This window comes from Geotrypetes seraphini, chromosome 2, assembly GCF_902459505.1.
Source record: "Geotrypetes seraphini chromosome 2, aGeoSer1.1, whole genome shotgun sequence".
NCBI lineage: Eukaryota > Metazoa > Chordata > Amphibia > Gymnophiona > Dermophiidae > Geotrypetes > Geotrypetes seraphini.
Window position 1 is genome coordinate 1,204,439 of NC_047085.1, and position 19,467 is coordinate 1,223,905.

The 19,467-nt window shown below is 43.3% G+C and overlaps 1 protein-coding gene across 1 annotated transcript in view; it reads left to right on the forward strand.

Moving 5' to 3' along the window:
* The window catches only part of SPATC1 (spermatogenesis and centriole associated 1), a 128,639-nt gene that overhangs the window by 39,623 nt on the left and 69,549 nt on the right, over positions 1-19,467 (forward strand). Inside the window, exon 2 of the mRNA XM_033934969.1 lies at positions 3,944-4,189. Within this exon, the coding sequence (XP_033790860.1) occupies positions 3,944-4,189 (246 nt within the window). The remainder of the gene's footprint in view (positions 1-3,943; positions 4,190-19,467) is intronic.

Sequence of the window (19,467 nt, forward strand, 5' to 3'; positions counted from 1 at the left end):
TCAATCAAATAGGGAAGGATTCCGGAAGACTGGAAAGTGGTGAATGTTACACCAATCTTCAAGAAAGTTCCAAGGGGAAATCCAGGAAACTACAAACTGGTGAATCTGACCTCGGTACCGGGAAAGATGGTAGAGGCGCTGTTAAAAGACCGCATCATTGATCACCTTGATGGACACGATCTGATGAGGATCAGCCAGCATGGCTTCAGCAAGGGAAGATCTTGCTTGACGAACTTGCTGCACTTCTTCAAGGGCCCGATCCTATTTAACATCTTTATAAGAGACTTGACAGAAGAGCTGCGAGGTAAAATAACATTATTCGCCGATGACGCCAAACTAAGCAATGTAGTGTGCAAAAGCACAACAGACATAAATTCAATATCCGACAACATGATGCACGACCTACTCCTACTGGAGCGCTGGTCTAGGTCCTGGCAACTCAGCTTCAACGCCAACCTCTCACTGGGGGGGAAACAAAGTTGGAATGTGAGCTTCTCTTGTGTCTGTTGGCTGAGAAGACGAAAAGGTCAGTTATATATTTAGGGGCAAGTCCGTGTAGTGCTTTGAAGCAGAAGCAGGCAAATTTAAACTTTACGCGCGCCTCCATTGGCAGCCAATGCAGCTGCCGGTAGTAGGGTGTCACGTGGTCAAACTTCCTCAGCCCAAAGATCAGTTTGACCGCTGCATTTTGCATCAATTGTAAACGCTGCATGTTCTTTTGGGAAATTGCTAAATAGGCGATGTTGCAGTAGTCAAGTAGACTCAGTACGAGGGATTGGACTAGGGTTCTGAATGCCGCTGTATCGAAATAAGCTTTAATGGATCTGAGTTTCCAGAGAGTGAAAAATCCCTTTCTGATCAAGGAGTCCACCTGGTCTCTCATGGTTAGGCACTGATCCAAAGTTACACCTAGTATCTTTATTGTAGGTTGGATAGGGTAATTAAGATTATTGATACATAGTGGTGATTTGGTGTCAAGCGGATGTGGCGAAGCAACGAAGAAAGTTGTCTTTTCTGAATAAAGTTTGAGCCTAAAGGTTGTCATCCAGTGCTCCATCACGTTTATGGCTTCTGAAGCTTTAGGAATAGTTTCAGAGATAGAATTAACGAATGGGATGATGATCGTAAAATCATCTGCATAACTAAATAGTTTTATCCCTAACTGGGTTAGCTGCGTGCCTAGTGAGGACATGTAGACGTTGAAGAGCAATGGAGATAGCGGAGACCCTTGTGGCACACCGGATGGATTGCTCCAGGTATCTGAAAGTCCATAATTAAAACGTATTTGATAAGTGCGGGACATAAGGAAGCCACGGAACCAATTCAGCACCTCGTCCCTGATACCAATGGCGTCTAGGCATTGCAGGAATTTCCCGTGGTCTACTAGATCAAAGGCAGAACTCATATCGAATTGCATAACCAGGGCATTAAGGCCCTTACTAAACAGTAGGCGCAGATTGTCTAAAATAGCTGCAATTACTGTCTCAATACTGAATAACGGTCTAAAACCGGATTGAGTTTCATGTAGGAGAGAGAACTGATCCAGATAATCCATCAGTTGGGTGTGTACCAATCCCTCCATAATTTTTACAATAAACGGAATGGATGCTACTGGTCTGTAGTTGGATATTATAGCTGAAGATTCTTTACAATTTTTTAGAATTGGGGTTATTATTATGTGACCATTATTATAGAGGAACTTCCCAGTTTTTAGGTTATGAGCCAAATATTGCATCAACGATAGTTTAAATGCTAAAGGTGCCACTTTCATGATTTCTGGGGGGCATGAGTCCAGAACGCAATAGGATTTAGAGTATTTGTTATATAGTCTGTTGTAATTGTTCCACTCTAAATCTTGAAAGGAGCTCCAGATCATGTCTGCCGGTGTAACAGCTTTCAAAATCCCTCCCAGTTGTTGGCAAACTTCTCCCCACAAAAGTACTCCCAGCTTAACATATTGTGCACATAATCAAAATAGAAAAACAGTCCCACAGTTCAGAAAGTCCATGCAACTGACTGAGAGAAAAAACCCCCAATCTCAGCCAAAACAGCAAACAGAAAAAAAACTCACATTTCTTGGCTCAGTCTTTGAAAATGGTTGCCAAGCCTCTTGCCTTTCTTTGCAGCTCTACAACACATGCTGGCCTGTTCTGCAAATGGTGGTGTGGATCCAGCATCTTCCACACCCAGGTCTATGGCATTACCCTAGCTTGATCCAGCAATGCTTTACTTGGGAAGAGACCCGTGACTTCCCTCTCACCTTCTCTAAACAAGAGCAAACTACTGGCCTTTCATGGGGAGGAGCCACGCCCTGCTTTAACTGAGCCTGCTCTCTCACCTGGGCTTCTCTCTGGCTCCCCTGATGGACAATAGTGAAACCGCAGGCCCGGAGCCTGACTGGTCACACAAGTAATAAAGAACAAAAATAAATGAAGAGTTTGCATCAGGTGTGGATGTTATTTAAAACTACAATTTTTAAAATCCAGTTTAGATGTATTAATGCATTAAAAAAACGTAATGTTTAAAATGAAAGGTGAAAAAGGCTACTAGGGCCAAAAGACTATTTTTCAAAAAAGGGGAAAAAGTAGCTGAATGAAGAAAATAAGAAGCTTCATTTTAGAAAAGATGTCCAAATAAAATATGATCCAACCCCCCCCCCCCCCCCAACAAAACAGGTAGGCACAAAGTCTGCTAGGTCCTGAAAGAAGGAAATTGTGGAGGCAGGCTTGATGAGACATATTACATGTTTAAATTCTTAACAGTAGATTAAATTAATTCCTGACATGGCTGCTTTAGGGGATTAAACTTGACAGTAAAACAGGAAATTTATAATCAATTATGAGTAACAAATATTAGCAAATCATATTGCCATTAAAAGTTTAATTGCCATTAAAAGACAGATAAATAATCAAATAAAACTGTTTGTACATTAAATAATGAATTATAGAATGTGCAGAGAGTCTTCCTGTACTAATATTAAGATTGTGTGGGGACCGGAATGGATGGTGTTACATATGTCTCTTTATGGTGACACCATGAGGCCTTACTGTGAGTAAGAAATAAAGAAAGTGACTGAGAAGGAATTTAGCCACTTTCTTTATCACCCACAGTAATGCCTTAAGTAGAGCAAAACATGGCTATGTCAGGCATTATTTTAATCTATTACTAACTGTGACAACCCCCCCCCCCTTGAAAATTGCCTCTGCTATAAAAGTAGTGGTGGAGGATTTTTCAGGTGGTCACTGAACTTTACTATGGCTAGAGAGACCTATGGGAGGAGCTGGAGGTCTCTTTTCCCAGGAGAGCTTGAACATGGAGAGAAGAAGCAGAGAGCCAAATCTGCCAAGAGTGCTAAAATATCAAAGATGACTCCATCGAAATCATGGTGGAGGATGGAGTCCTTGTGAGCAACATTGTGTGCAATTATTGCGGAACCAGAGGAGCTGAGATGCTGGTACAGCTGTGCTGCTGTTTGCCAAAAAGAAATTATACCAGCGGGAGCCCTCAGCAGAATCTATCAGAACTTGACCCACGAGGATGAAACTTTGGAATATGTGATCGGAAGAGAGACTAGCCTGGGGAGTAGTGAATTGAGACCGGGACCCATTTTCACCTTAGGTGGCCTGGTTCAGGGAATCAAAATCCTGAGGTAAGAAGCCTCCTGTTCAGCAACCATATTGGCGGACAGTACAAGATCCAAAATGCCTTTGGGGTAGGGTTGAGGAAGGATGGTGCAGGCATGGAAGGATCATCTGGGATTGCTCTACCCTGAGATGGAGAACTCAATGAGCCAAAGTTACTCCGGTGAGGTCATGAAACTGCAAGAACTGTGGGGAGAGGAAAAATCAACACCTCCCCGAGAGCAAGAAGTTACAGGGAGAATAACCCCTTCATCAGTCCCGCTTCTTTTGATGAGTAAAATGAACTGGTCCCCCTTTGCGAGCCAAGGGAACCAACTTGGGAACCTCCAGAAATGTACCTAAAGACTTGGATGCTGGACTGCCTCAACCTGAGGCTGTGTTTCACTTCCTTTGTTTGGCTTTGGGGAAAGTGGATTCTGCTGTGACAACTGAGCTGATGACAGAGTGGACTGTTTGGAATTTGGAGATTTATCGACTCTTAAGAGATGATGAGATGGGTGTGGCCTCACTGGAGGGTGATTATATGGCACACTCAGAATTGTTGGAAGGTGGGTTGTCCCATGATTGGATGCCCTATCTATACCCCAGGCTCTCCTGGGTGGAGCCTGAGAATGCAGGAGAGGAGAAACTGCCCAGGCTGAGCAGAACAGAGCGCTACATCCGGTGCCTGGTGTGGGTCCTATAGAGCAGTGGTTCCCAACCCTGTCCTGGAGGAACACCAGGCCAATTGGATTTTCAGGCTAGCCCTAATGAATATGCATGAAGCAAATTTGCATGCCTATCACTTCCATCATATGCAAATCTCTCTCATGCATATTCATTAGGGCTAGCCTGAAAACCCGATTGGCCTGGTGTTCCTCCAGGACAGGGTTGGGAATCACTGCTATAGAGGTTATGGTACCCGTATGTGCCTTTATATGTGATGGTGGTGGAGGCAAAGTGGGAGACCTGGGTGAAGGAGGAGATCTTCAACCATATGAGGCCTGATCCCACCTGAGTCCTAGTCCCGGGGAGAGGTGCAATCCCAATGGAGAGATTGGCACATTGGCAGGAGTATCTGGAAGCACTTTGTAAAGGTGATGGACAGAACACCAGATAAAATTCTACAGTGTGAACCATGCCCTTCTGGGTCGGGTGGTAGTGAAGAAGCCCAACCCATTGCAGTATGGTTAAGAAGGAAAGGACATAATGTATCCACTGTGAGAGATGACTTTAATTTGAGAAATTCACATCAATAATAAACTTGCTGATGAGTGTGAAATAAAACTAAAATATTTCACTTAGAACATCTGGGTGGATATTGTGGTATATAGTTTGATAGGAAAAGTTACAAAATTGTGGCTGTATTAATGTGATGGAAAATTAAATTGATGGGGAGAATCTGAATATGCTGAGGATGTTGAGAAACATCACGGTGGTGAATTTCTTTAAATCAAAAAAAGAAAAATGTTGATGTGAGTGGGAGATGGGGGACAAATATGTAACAGTACGGCTGTATATCTGCTAATGTGGTAAAGGTGATGACATCCATGATACGTTGGAAATTGAAGAAAAATTATGTTGAGTTAAAACCCACTTGGGAGGGTGGGTTGGGAGGTTGCCTGGTGGGGGGAAGTAATGTGACATTTTCTGAGGGAAAAATGGATCCTGGGAGGAGGGTGACATGTTTTGCTCACGAGGGGGGAATGGACTATTGTTCCTCTGGAGGGAGGAAAGGGAAAAAGGTGATGGGAGTATGGTCCAAGTTTCCTTAAAGGGAATTAAGAGAGGTGACAAGGAAACCTGGTTAATGTCTGAGTATGGTAAAGAAGTGTTGAAAGGGTAAAAATGGGCAAAAACAACAATATGTTTGTGATATGTATTATACTTCAGTGGCGTATAAAAGAGGGTATAAGATGATGCCCTCTGAGGTCCTTTAGAGGAGGATGAGTGTGACCCCCCTAAAAATGCCTCTGCTGTAAAAGCAGTGGTGGAGGATTTTTCTGGAAGTCACTGGCAGGAGCTGGAGGTTATAAAAAAGAAGGAGGGAATGTAAACTATGCTTTTTGGTTGATACTCTCTCCCGCCAAAGCCCGAGACTGAGGGAGACTCCCATAGATAGATTTGGGAGGGAACTGACAAGAAATTGTAAATAGTTCAAACTAAAGAGAACTGGAAGTGACAGAACCAAAGTGTCTGCCTTCCATGCTGAAGAAATTGTAATTAATTGACTCTATTGGAGAACTTGGAAACTGGAAGTGAGAAATCTATTGATGAATCAAGAGTCTGCCATTTCTGTTGAAGAGACTATAAACCTTTGCTCTAAAGTGAACTGGAAGTGACAGGGGGAAATCTGTTGATGGAACCAGAGTGTCAGCCTTTCACTGAGTGGGTGAAAATAGTTTAAAGACTGTTCCTTAATCAATTTCAATAAAGTTCCAGTTTGGTTCACTTATACCTCAGGCTGAGCTGTTGTTTCATCAGAAAGGAGAGTGAGAAGTTTGAATGGGGTGAGTGAAACTTCTGAGTTGCCTATCCTTCGACCTACCAGAGTTATCTGGCCCTGGCCTATGCCCAAGCTCGAGTGAATTGTGAGTCCGTGAAGGACTGTAAGCAGTTATGTGTGTGGTTCTTTCATCTTTTTGTGAGCCCTGGTATCAGTGACCGACCCCCTGACCCGAGGAGTTGGCTGGAGCCCGCGGAGCGAGCCGCATGGCAGGAAGCTGCAGGGCTACATAATAAAGAATTTAAGATTGTATCTGTCTCCACAATTTCCTTCCTTCAATTCAGAATTCAGAGTTAATAGTCAGTATGTCACCTATGAATATCCATTCCTCACATATGTTAGACTAGGCTGTACATCAGCAGATGCATTCTACAACACAAGAGAAATGGACGTTCTTGAGGTGGTTACATCCATTTTACAAATGGAAGCATCCAAACTATGAATGGGGGATAACAACGCACACAGACATCATTGTGGCAGCGGAGCAGCGTCCCTGTTACAAAATGCCATACATGGGCCTGAAAACTGTTTCTGCAGGCTGGTTTAGATTCTTTAATTTGTATTTCTTAGCTTTTCATTACTTTTTATTCTTAGAGCTGCATTTCAATAAAAATGTGTAATTATGAGATACCACCAGGAGAATTCTGGAAATTACTCACAGACCAGTTGGTACCAATAGGCTCCAACAGAGACATGTTCGAAATCAAATGGCAGGACCTCACCATGTCCGTCCTAGACAAAGATGCCCTGACTAGACATTAAACCGAAAAAAGAAATCCAACCTGTGGTTTTCAGAACCACTATTAGCCTCGCGAACAAAAGTAAGAAAATTAGAAAAAGACAAACTCATGATTGCTTTATATGATGGAGGAAAGAAGAAAAGCATTTTAAGTTAGCTGTACCAGAAGCCAAAAAACTATACACGTCTCCCTCCGTATTCGCGGTTTCAGCATTTGCATTTTCGATTATTCACGTTTTTTAGCTTGCTGGCTCCTCCCCCCCCCCCCCCCCCAATTACATCAGCTTGCATAGAGAAATCTCTGATTCCAAGCTTTTACAGAGAAAATAGCTAATTCCCAGCACATTCTTCACCATGTTTTGCCTCTCCTTCAGGAATAGGCCAGGTCTACATATGAAAAAGTTATTCACGGCTTTTCAGTATTCGTGGGTTTGTTAATCCCCTATCACAACGAATACGGAGGGAGAAGTGTACTATGACAATCCAAGAACCGCTCAAAATGCCTCTTTTTCAGCTCCTACAGCCACTTCATCCCCCGACTTTGGAACCAATTGCTTGCCCAGATAAGATCCCAAGATTCGCTGATGACCTTCCGGTAAAGGCTGAAGACCCATCTCTTCAACTGAACAGTCCTAATGGACAGCCCCCTCCTTGCTCCCCTTCCTTAATCTCCCGCTCCCTCTCTCTCAACCCTCCTCCCTTCCCATGCACCCCTTGCTCCCCCTCTTCTGTAACTTTTGTCCTGTATTTTACTGTGAATGTCAATTGTAACCCGTTCTGAGCTCCCAAAGATACAGAAACAGAATAAATTCACTCCAGTCACTCCAGATACAATCTCCGACCTGGTACATCGATTATCAAAGAAACACTGCTGCCTAGACATCAGCCCATCTCATCTGGTGGTTCATGTCCCCATCCCTATCCGCATTCCTAGACTGGCTGACAGATCTTCTTAATACTAGTTTGGAGCATGGTCTATATTCCAAATCCCTATCAGTCCCTAATTCCTAAGAGGCAGAGAACTTTAGGCCAGTGGCTGGAATACTATGGCCCATCCAGTCTGCCTATCTCTTCCTCTCTCTAAGAGATCCCACATGACTATCCCATGCAACACGGGTTTAGATCCAGGCACAGAACAGAATCACTCTTGCTAGAACTGACCTCAAAGGCTATAGGGGAACCCAATCTGTCCTTTTGCAGTCTGACATCCCACTCTCTTTGACTCTGGTATTGAAGTGGTTCACATGGTTCCTGACCAAATGAACATATGAAGTAACTAAGGGCAATGGAAGGCCTTTTGTGGCGTCCCTGTTTAATATATATCTCAAACCATTAGGAAAGAATTTTTCTCTTCCACATACTATTCTCCCAGGGGAGCTCAGAACAGTTGACATGAATTTATTCAGGCACTCAAGCATTTTTCCCTGTCTGTCCTGGTGGGTTCACAATCTATTTAATGTATCTGGGCCAATGAGGGGGGTTAAGTCACTTGTCTAGGGTCACAAAGAGCAGTGTGGGTTTGAAACCACAACCTCAGGGTGCTGGGGCTGTAGCTTTAACCCCTGTGTAACAGATAGAGTGTGGTAGGAGATAGCATGGCAAGCATTGACTAACAAGAGATGGCAGACATAGGCCTAGATTCACTAAACTCATCTTTGCTGGGCCACTGATTCACAACGTGTCCTCGTGCAAATTGCAGCAATCGGAAGCACGCCCCACAGTGACCCCAGAGCAATCCTGACGCATGCCTAGACCATCTTCTTTGCCACATGCGCTTGCTTTCCGTGGCATAAACGGTTTGCAAAAAAACCAAAAAAAATTCTCCATCTGGGAGAGTGCTTCTCTCTTACATTCGGGTGTATAGGTAGAGGCTAGAAATCAATAAATATACAATTTTTCGTGCACTTCCCGTAATACTTTGAATGCAAAATTATCTTCAACCTTGGGATCTTTTGTGCACATGTAAGAAACCCCCTCAAAACATGGTTTTATCCTTCCGAATAAAGAAGCTGCTGTTCCTGGACTTTTACTCGTGAGTCCGTGGTTTTAACCCACTGTAGTGCAGCCCCGCTAAACCCACGGGTTGCACTGCAGGGAAGATGGCAGAGAGCAGGAGATGTGTTTAAAATGTTTTGGCCCAGATTGTTTTTTGGATGCTGAGATTTCAGCAGGTCAGTCGACAAGGACGTGAGCAACTGGTCCTTTTTGGATGGGCCAGCCCAATCTTCATGCCATTTCCCTCATTTGCATGTGGAGATTGGATAGAAGATTAGTGAATCGGCTCAGGGTTGGCGAAGGCTCGCAAACTGGTCGTGACACGATCGGTGAGCAAAGCATGGCAAAACCTAACATTTTTTTAAAATTTAATTCAATTTTCTCTACTGTTCTCCCAGGAGAGCTCAGAATGGTTGACATGAATTTATTCAGGTACTGAAGCATTTTTCCCTCTCTGTCCCGGTGGGCTCACAATCTATCTAATGTACCTGGGGTAATGGGGGGATTAAGTGACTTGCCCAGGGTCACAAGGAACAGCATGGGTTTGAACCCACAACCTCAGGTATTACGAAGCATGACTAATATAGCATGGCACAACTTGGCAGAAATGGTAAGGCAAGCATGCATGATGAAGCATAGCATGGAAGACATGGAATAGCAAACACTGTGTGGCAGACATGACATGAGAAATTGTAGCGTGGCAAACATAGTACAGTAAATATGGTGTACTATTTCTTTCTCTCTCTCTCTCCTTAGCCACTTTCTTTCTTTCTGTCTTTCTTTTTCCTTGGCTGTCCATCACCACCCTTTGCCTGCTCCCCCTGTCCATTCTCCCTTCCTTTTACCTCCCCTGTGTCCACCACCACCCCTTCACTGCTCTCCTTATGCAGTAGCAGCCCTTCTCCCTTTGTTTTACCCCCCCTGTCCAGCAGTACCTCTTTTCTGTTCCCCCTGTCCAACATTAGGCCTCCGTTCCTTTTTCTTCACCCCCCCTGTCCATCAGCACCTCTTTCCTTCTCCTGTCCAGCAGTAGGCGTCCCTTCCTTTTTCTCCCCCCTTCCTCCTTCTTATCCCTATGATACACTTACCTTGCTCTGCCCCTGATCAGAGATCCCGACAGCCGCCCAGTTGCACCCATTGGAAAAGTTCCCTCTGCCACATCCCGCACCCCTCCTGACGCGACCCCCGCTGTCTTTCTTTCTGTCTGTCTCTGTTCCTGGCCCCCTTTGTCTGTCTGTCTTTCTGTGTATTTCCCTGCCCTGTGTCTTTCTTCTTTTCTTTCTGTCTCCCTTCCTCCCTCTGTCTGTCTGTCCGAAGCAGCATTCCCTCCCCCTCCATTTCCCTCCCCCCACACCAGTTCCCTGTGCACCTGCCCCTGTGTCTTTCTTCTTTTCTTTCTGTCTCCCTTCCTCCTTCTGTCTGTCTGTCCAAAGCAGAATTCCCTCCCCCTCAATTTCCCACCCTCCACACCAGTTCCCTATGCAGCAGCATTAGCATTTCCTCTACCCCCCTTTCCCTTCCCACGGGCCCGACTACACATGGCGATTCAAACAGCGTGTGCAGCAGTCTTCACACACTGCTTCGGGTCCTTCTACTACCCTGATTTACTCTGGCACGTCCCTGATGACATCATCAGAGACGCAGCAGAGCAAATCAGGGCAGTAGAAGGCCCCGAAGCAGCGTGTGAAGACTGCTGCACACGCTGCTTGAATCGCCGGGTAGGTAGTCGGGCCCGCGGGAAGGGAAGGGGCGGCGGCAAAGGACTTGGGTCGGTTTTAGAGCCGGGGCGGAAAGTTGCTGGGCTCCTCGGTGGGGGCGCTGAGCGGCCACGATCCCTCTCCTCCGAGACCCCCCCCCGCCCGCCCGCTGGAGGAATGGAGATCGGCGGCTGGCTGCGGTCGGCTTGTGGAGGCATTGGCGGCTGGTGACGTAAGCGCGCATGCGCACTCCTATCTAAGGTGCCCTTCATCTCACGGAAAACGGACGCACGCAGGTGGGAGTGCGCATGCGCGGCTTAGCGTTTTATTATATTAGATAGCATAGTGTATTATAGTGTAGTAGGACAAATATGGCAAATGGTATGACAAAGTGTGGAGGAACATTGTATGAGAAAACATTGTATGGTCAGACATAGGACGAAGCACATAGAGTATGAGACTCAAGACAGTGGAGGTCGGGGCATTTTGTCAGAAGGTTTGAGGAACTTAGATCAGCGCACTCTCATAGAGGGTCAGGGGAAGAAGTAAGTTTTTATTGACTGAAGTTCAGTAGACCTTTCAGCGATCTTGTGCGGGCAGGTAGTTTGTTCCAGAGGTACGGTGGGTAAGTGTTACATTCGACTTCTTCAACTTGAGATCGACATAGCACTTTAAACTAACTTTCTCTTCACATCTACTTGTACGCCAAAAATCTTATATGGATCCACTTTGCATTCCAAGGCCCCAAAACTGGAATGGCCTCCCACAACTCTTGTGTCAACCATACACATATTACAACTTTAAGAAAACGTTAAAGACTCATCTCCGCTTCAGACTTATTATTGCAATGCAGAAATATCTATAAACCAATAATTCAAAATATATGACATTTGTGTTTCTGTTCATGTCCAATGGTCAGAAATCTTGTTGTGGACCACATTAATTCCTTGCTGAAACTTGCGGTATAGAAGAAAATGTATGGTATGATCACTATTGGGATCAGAAGCCTAGCTCATATCACTGGCTTGCTCTAAACAATCGGGAACAGTAAAAAAACTCCTATAAAAGGAAAGGAGAAAAAGACCGTTCTACAAAAACCCAGACTATCATTCCAACAGATAGATAGATTGAAAAGTGACAAATCACCAGGCCCAGACGGGATCCACCCAAGGGTACTAAAAGAACTAAGGAACGAAATAGCGGAAATACTCCAACGAGTTTGCAACCTATCCTTGAAAACTGGCGAGATCCCAGAGGACTGGAGGATAGCAAATGTTACATCTATCTTTAAAAAGGGATCGAGAGGAGACCCGGGAAACTACAGGCCGGTAAGTCTGACATCGGTTCCGGGCAAGATGGTAGAAGCACTGATAAAGGACAGCATCTATGAGCACATTGACAAAAATGGGCTAATGAAAGCGAGCCAAGATGGCTTCTGCAAAGGAAGATCATGCCAAACAAACTTGCTGCACTTCTTTGAGGGGGTAAGCAGCCAGATGGACCAAGGGGTACCCGTAGACATCATTTATCTCGACTTCCAAAAAGCCTTTGACAAGGTGTCCCATGAACGGCTACTTAAGAAGCTGTGGAACCACGGAGTGGAAGGGGACATGCACAGATGGGTCAAGCACTGGAGGAAGCAAAGGGTTGGAGTGAAGGGCCACTACTCGGACTGGAGGAGGGTCACGAGCAGAGTTCCACAGGGGTCAGTACTCAGACCGCTGCTGTTCAACGTATTTATAAATGACCTGGAAAAGGGGACGAAGTGTGAAGTTATAAAATTTGCGGATGACACTAAACTCTGTAGCAGGGTTAGAACTGTGGAAGAATGTGAGGACCTACAAAGGGACCTGAACAAACTGGAAGAGTGGGCAAATAAATGGCAGATGAACTTCAATGTGCGGAAATGCAAGGTCATACATATAGGAAAGAAGAATCCGATGTTCAGCTACCAAATGGGGGGATTAGTACTAGAGGGAAGTAACCTTGAAAAAGACTTGGGTGTGCTGGTGGACACAACAATGAAGTCAACAGCACAATGCGCAGCAGCCTCAAAGAAGGCAAACAGAATGTTGGGTATTATTAAGAAGGGTATTACAACCAGAACGAAGGAAGTCATCATGCCGCTGTATCGCGCGATGGTGCGACCGCATCTGGAATACTGTGTCCAATATTGGTCGCCGTACCTAAAGAAGGACATGGAGATACTTGAGAGGGTTCAGAGAAGAGCGACAAGAGTGATAAAGGGTATGGAAAACCTTTCATACGCTGAGAGGCTAGAAAGGCTGGGGCTCTTCACCCTGGAAAAGCGGAGACTCAGAGGAGACATGATAGAGACTTACAAGATCATGAAGGGCATAGAGAAGGTGGAAAGGGACAGATTCTTCAGCCTATTGGGAACTACCAGAACAAGGGGGCACTCGGAAAAATTGAAAGGGGACAGGTTTAGAACCAATGCTAGGAAATTTTTCTTCACTCAGAGGGTGGTGGACACCTGGAATGCGCTTCCGGAGGATGTAATAGGACAGAATACATTAAGAGGATTCAAAGAGGGATTGGACAAGTTCCTGAAGGATACGCGGATTGAGGGATATAGATAGAGACAGAGATAGGATGATGAAAGGGTATTGAAAGGTTTTAGACAAAGGATCACTTACAGGTCATGGACTTCATGGGCCGCCGCGTGAGCGGACTGCTGGGCGCGATGGACCCCTGGTCTGACCCAGCGGAGGCAACTTCTTATGTTCTTATGTGGGAAAGAGGAACTCAAACTATAGCTATGTGATGCTGGGTTCTATGTTAGAAGTCACTCCCCAGGAAAAGGATCTAGGTGTCATTGTTGAGGATACGTTGAAACTCTCAGCTCAACGTGTGGCAGTGGCTACGAAATCAAATAGAATGTTAGGAATTATCAGGAAAGGAAAGGAAAACAAAGATGAAAACGTTATAATGCCCTTGTATCGCTCTATGTTATGGCTGCACCTCAAATACTGTGTGTAGTTCTGATCACCATATCTCAAAAAAGATGTAGCAGAATTAGAAAAGGCTCAGAGAAGGGTGACAAAAATGATAAAAGGGATGGGATAGCTTCCCTATGAGGAAAGGCTAAAGCGGCTCAGGCTCTTCAGCTTGGAGAAGAGATGGCTCAAGGGTGATATGATATATAGTAGGTCTATAAAATGATGAGTGGAAAGGGTAGATGTGAATCGCTTGTTCACTCTTTCCAAAAATACTAGGACTAGGGGACATATGATGAAGCTACTAAGTAGTAGATTTAAAACAAACCGGAGAAAATATTTCTTTACACAACGTGTAATTAAACTCTGGAATTAGTTGCCAGAGAATGTGGTGAAATCAGTTAACTTAGTGGGGTTTAAAAAAGGTTTGGATAATTTCCTAAAAGAGAAGTCCATAGGCCATCATCGAGATGTCTTGGGGAAATCCATTGCGTATTCCTAGGATAAGCAGCATAAAATCTGTTGTACTACTTGGGACCTGGGTTGGCCACTGTTGGAAACAGGATCCTGGGCTTGATGGACCTTTGATCTGTCTCAGTAAAGCAATTCTTAAATCATCTGCAGTTCAAGAAAATGTCAATATAAACCTCTCGGGCAAAATAAGCACTTATTTTAGTGTCAAGATTTTCAGTCGAGTTGATGAAACTTCACATCCAATCCAAAGTAGCTTATTTTCAGCAACTCGACTGAAAATCTTGACTTTAAGAGAAATGCTTATTTTATCCGAGTGGTTTATATTGACATTTTCTTGAACTGCAGATGAGTCTTGGTTTTTGTAGACGTTTTATAGGAGTTTTTTTACCATTCTGTTTCTCTCGATGGTATGAGCTGGGCTTCCTGATCCCAATAGTCTGCTTTTCAGGCTTGCTGTTTGATAATTACTTTCCCGGTTTATCCCTTAATGCAACTCATTAGCAAACTTATCATCTAATGCAACATTGTTAGAAACATTGTTTTACTCCCTTATATTATGTAAATATTTTATGATCACGCCATTAAAGATATGTTGTTTATTTTTTTTTCTCACTACAGCTCCTTGTGACTCTGGTCAATGTAGGGTTAAGTGACATGCCTGGGGTCACAAGTAGCTGCAGTGGGAAAAATAAAACAAATAACATACCTTTAATTGTGTGATTAATCATGATTAAAATTGTGATTGAAATGCAGCTCTAGCCTTAAAGAAAATCTCTCACTAGATATGAAACTTTAAAGTTAATAAATTAGAGGTCAATGCACTAGAATTATCATAAGTACAAAATGCAACTTTTCAATTTTACTATCAATTTCCAAAATACTTCTTCTCATATTCTTCTCAAAAATAGAACATGAAAAGCAGTTTGTACTCATCTTTAATAAGTTTTCATGGGGACTCACATTCAACATGAAACCATGCTTCACATCAAGCTGTATCACAAAGAAATACTGTATATCTATAATATTAAAGACTATTTTTTAAACAAGAGAAAACTTAGCAATGAAGTTTGTGACATCCAACATACCTTTAAACTAAGTCATGCCATTATGAAGTCTCCATAAAGCTATCAAAATGGCAGTGGAATTTGTTTTCACCTATTTATACCCTAGAACTCAAAATCACATGATTGCTACTGGCCAATGACAGAAATCAAAGATTCCAATGAATGTCATCCATTTGATTTTGGCCTTTAAGCCATGAGGAATTATTATATTCAAATAATACATCCAATGGCTGCTCTTTCTCAATTGTTTTTCATACTGATCTATGATTCTCCACGAATATTAGCAACATTAGGTTGTTTATCCTACCAATGTCATACGAGTTACCTGTTGTAATCCTTGATTGAGTTCATCAAGATGTAATCAAACAGAATGAGTGTTTCACCTCATATAAATAAGATTGCATGGACTAATAATTATATATACTACCCTTAAACTCAAATAAGAAGTTAGCATTCCTAGCTTCAATGCATAGTTTTGTCTGTGGATCAGTCCAATTAGCTCCTGTCGCTGGATGACACCATTGGCAGTGACCACATTGTTCATGAGTTGCCGTCATCTCCTAAGAAGAAGAAGAGGCCAAACATTCACCTATATTTTTCCCCCTCATGTGCCATAACTGGGAAATCTAAATAAAGGGGGATACAGTTGCATAACATGATAATGATTTCTAATAAATTGAGCACAATGTTTAAAGTTGAAAACAGGACAACACAAGCTGAATCTCAGTACACTTTTTCTGTAATAATAATTCTCTTTGTGCAAGCCTTGCTCTTAAATAGACTGATCTAGCAACTGTTCTGGGATAACCACTTTCCAAAAAATGTATGGTTATAAACAAATTCTACACATGGTGCTCAATTTGAGTACTGTAATGAGTTAATTAGCGCCAATAATATTGGCTTTAATTGGCATTGCTAAGTAGAGCACAACTGAAAAGGGAGCCTGGCCATGGTAAGGGATATGGCAACAAGCAAGAAACAAAAGAAAACTGCAGACAATATGTACAAGATGCTGGCTATATTTATTATACCAAGTATAAAATGCGGTTTCTTATGCTCACTCTTTTTACAAACCCAGGGACCCGAACCCGCCTTCTTCAGGGGTCCATAGGTTGTTAAGGGTTAAAACAAACCACAATGTAAATTGGTAATAATCAAAGAGCCTGTGTCTGCACAAAAAAATCGATCCAACTGTGCACCGCACAAGCCAGGGGCATTCAGTAAAGATTCAGAGTAGGGTGGGGGGGGGGGGGAATAAGCATTTAATTTAGGCCATAAATTTGGGTTCAATTCATGGATCCCAGCAATAAGTGTTATTCCATAAATGGCCCCCACCTCGGAGCACTCTTTGTAGGATGGCGCTCGGTACTCAAATTTGGGTGCTGTTTTCTGAACCTACCCTGCACCTGAAAGTCTTATAGAAAAGAACAATTTCAGTGAAGCTGAAGGAATCGACTTTAAACAATAAAGATGAAAACTATGAAATCATACAAATGGTGAAGAGCAGCAATTAATTTCCCATCATATTTCATTGCACACAAGTCCAAGACTAAATTGTAAATTAAAGTTCAGCAAATTAAACAACTGTCCAAAGTACTGTATATTAAGTCATCTTTGGAATCATCCAAAAGCTGTTTCCAAAGTGAAATAGATGATTGAAAACATGATTCGTAAAATGTGGCCACCAAGGGAGCTACTCAATAAAAACATAAGACTAGCCATTCTGGATCAGACACAGTCCATTTTTAGCCCAATATCTTACTTCTAACACTAGCCAATCCTGGCCGAATCCCAAAGAGTAGCAAGGGACATGTATCTGTTGACCTTGCGCCAACTTTCCGATTGCGCACAGACAAGGCTTCCTGAGGAAATACCAAATGAAGCAGGCTGCTCTGTTGAACCAGGGATCTGCTTTTGCATAGATAAGTCATAAATTTGTGAAAATGTTTGCTAAAGTCGATAAAAACAATGAGGAGGGCCACAGTATAGGACTACATTGTGGTTCTCGATAAAACTATGCACCCATACAGGAGAGTGCATTATGTTATAGAGCTTTTATGATACTTCTGTTTAGGCAGAATAAAGTCCAGTGAATTGTGGATGACATTAAGTGGGGCCTCTGAAATTGATCCCTTCCAGTTGAATTATTGATTATTCATTTATACACTATAGATTAGTTCTTCTGGTGACCTCTCCTGGATCACTTTGGGAGAAATCATTTTGGGGAATTATTGCTTAGATTTTTCTTCTCTTCGGGGATTCTTGTTAGGTACAAGCATTCCAAAAATGGTTTAATAATCAATTCTGCCAAATTAAACAAAAATGTGGATGAAATCCTTGAAAATGGACTTCATGAGACTGAGAGACTAGGCGTCAAAGTAATAGATGACGTTTAATGTGAGCAAGTGCAAAGTGATGAATGTGGGAAAGAGGAAATGTTAGGAGTCACTGCTCAGGAAAGGATCGTCATTGCTGAGGATATGTTAAAACCCTCAGCTCAATGTGCTGTGGCGACTAAAAAAGCAAATAGGAGAAAGGAATGGCCTAGAGGTTTGAGCAACAGCCTCAGCACCCTGAGGTTGTGCGAAATCATTTAATCCTCCGCTGCCCAGCTACATTGACAGATTGTGAGCCAACCAGGACAGATAGGGAAACTGCTTGAGTACCTGATTATAAACTGCTTAGATAACTTTGAGAGGCGGTAAAATAAATAAATCAGGAAAGAAATGGAAAACAAAGATGAAAATGTTATAATTCCCTTGTATCACTCTATGGTACATCCGCACCTCAAATATTGTGTGCAATTCTGGTCGCCATATGCCAAAGAAAATATAACAAAATTAGAAAAGGTACAGAGAAGGACGACGAAAATGATAAAGTGGATGGGACAACTTCCCTTTGAGGAAAGGCTAAAGCAACTAGGGCCCTAGGGCTTTCCAGCTTGGAGAAGAGACAGCTCAGGGGTGATATGATAGAGGGTAGATATGAATCACTTGTTTACTCTTTCCAAAAATACTATGACTAGGGAGCATGTGATGAAGACGGGAAACTGACAGGGTTGACAGTCAGTCTAGAAGAGGTATGCAGGCAGATTGATAGGCTTAAAAATAATAAATCCCCGGGATTGGATGGCATCCATCCGAGGATAATCAAGGAACTGAAAGGGGCTATAGCTGAACTGCTTCAACTAATAGCTAATCTGTTGATCAAATCAGGAAGGATTCCGGAAGACTGGAAAGTGATGAATGTTACGCCGATCTTCAAGAAAGATTCAAGGGGAGATCTGGGAAACTACAGACTGGTGAGTCTGACCTTGGTACCAGGAAAGAAGGTATAGGCGCTGATGAAGGACCGCATCATTGATCATCTTGATGGACACAATCTGATGAGGACCAGCCAGCACAGCTTCAACAAGGGAAGATCTTGCTTGACGAACTTGCTGCACTTCGAGGAGTAAACAGGCAGATAGACAAGGGTTGTATATCTGGATTTTCAGAAGGCATTCAACAAGGTTCCACGTGAATGACTACTTTGAAAAATTGTGAGTCATGGAATCAAGTGTGAAATACTCACGTGGATTTAAAACTGGCTGGCAGATAGGAAACAGAGAGTGGGGGTAAATGGACAATACTCGGACTAGAAAAGCATCTCGAGTGGAGTGCCACAGGGTTCGGTGCTTGGACCCATGCTCTTCAACGTATTTATAAACGACCTGGAAATTGGTACGACAAGTGAGGTGATTAAATTTGCAGATGATACAAAGTTATTCAGAGTAGTGAAGTCGCAGGAGGATTATGAAGACCTGCAATGTGACATAAACACGCTCGAGAAATGGGCTGCGACATAGCAAATGAGGTTTAACGTGGATAAGTGTAAGGTGATGCATGTTGGTAACAAAAATCTTATACACGAATACAGAATATCTGGTGCAGTACTTGGAGACCCCGCAGGAAAGAGACTTGGGAGTACTGGTTGACAAGTCAATGCAATATGCGGTGGCGGTGGTGAGAAGAGCGAACAGAATGCTAGGAATGATTAAGAAAAGGATCACGAACAGATTAGAGAAGGTTATCATGCTGCTGTACCGGGCCATGGTACACCCTCACCTGGAATACTGAATCCAGCACTGGGCGCCGTACATGAAGGACACAGTACTACTCAAAGGGTCCAGAGAAGAGCGACTAAAATGGTTAAGGGGCTGGAGGAGTTGCCGTACAGAGAGAGATTAGAGAAACTGGGCCTCTTCTCCCTTAAAAAGTGGAGACTGAGAGGGAACATGATCAAAACATTCAAGATAATGAAGGGAATAGACTTAGTAGATAGAGACAGGTTGTTCACCCTCTCCAATGTAGAGAGAATGAGAGGGCACTTACTAAAGTTAAAAGGGGATAGATTCCGTACACCCAGAGAGTGGT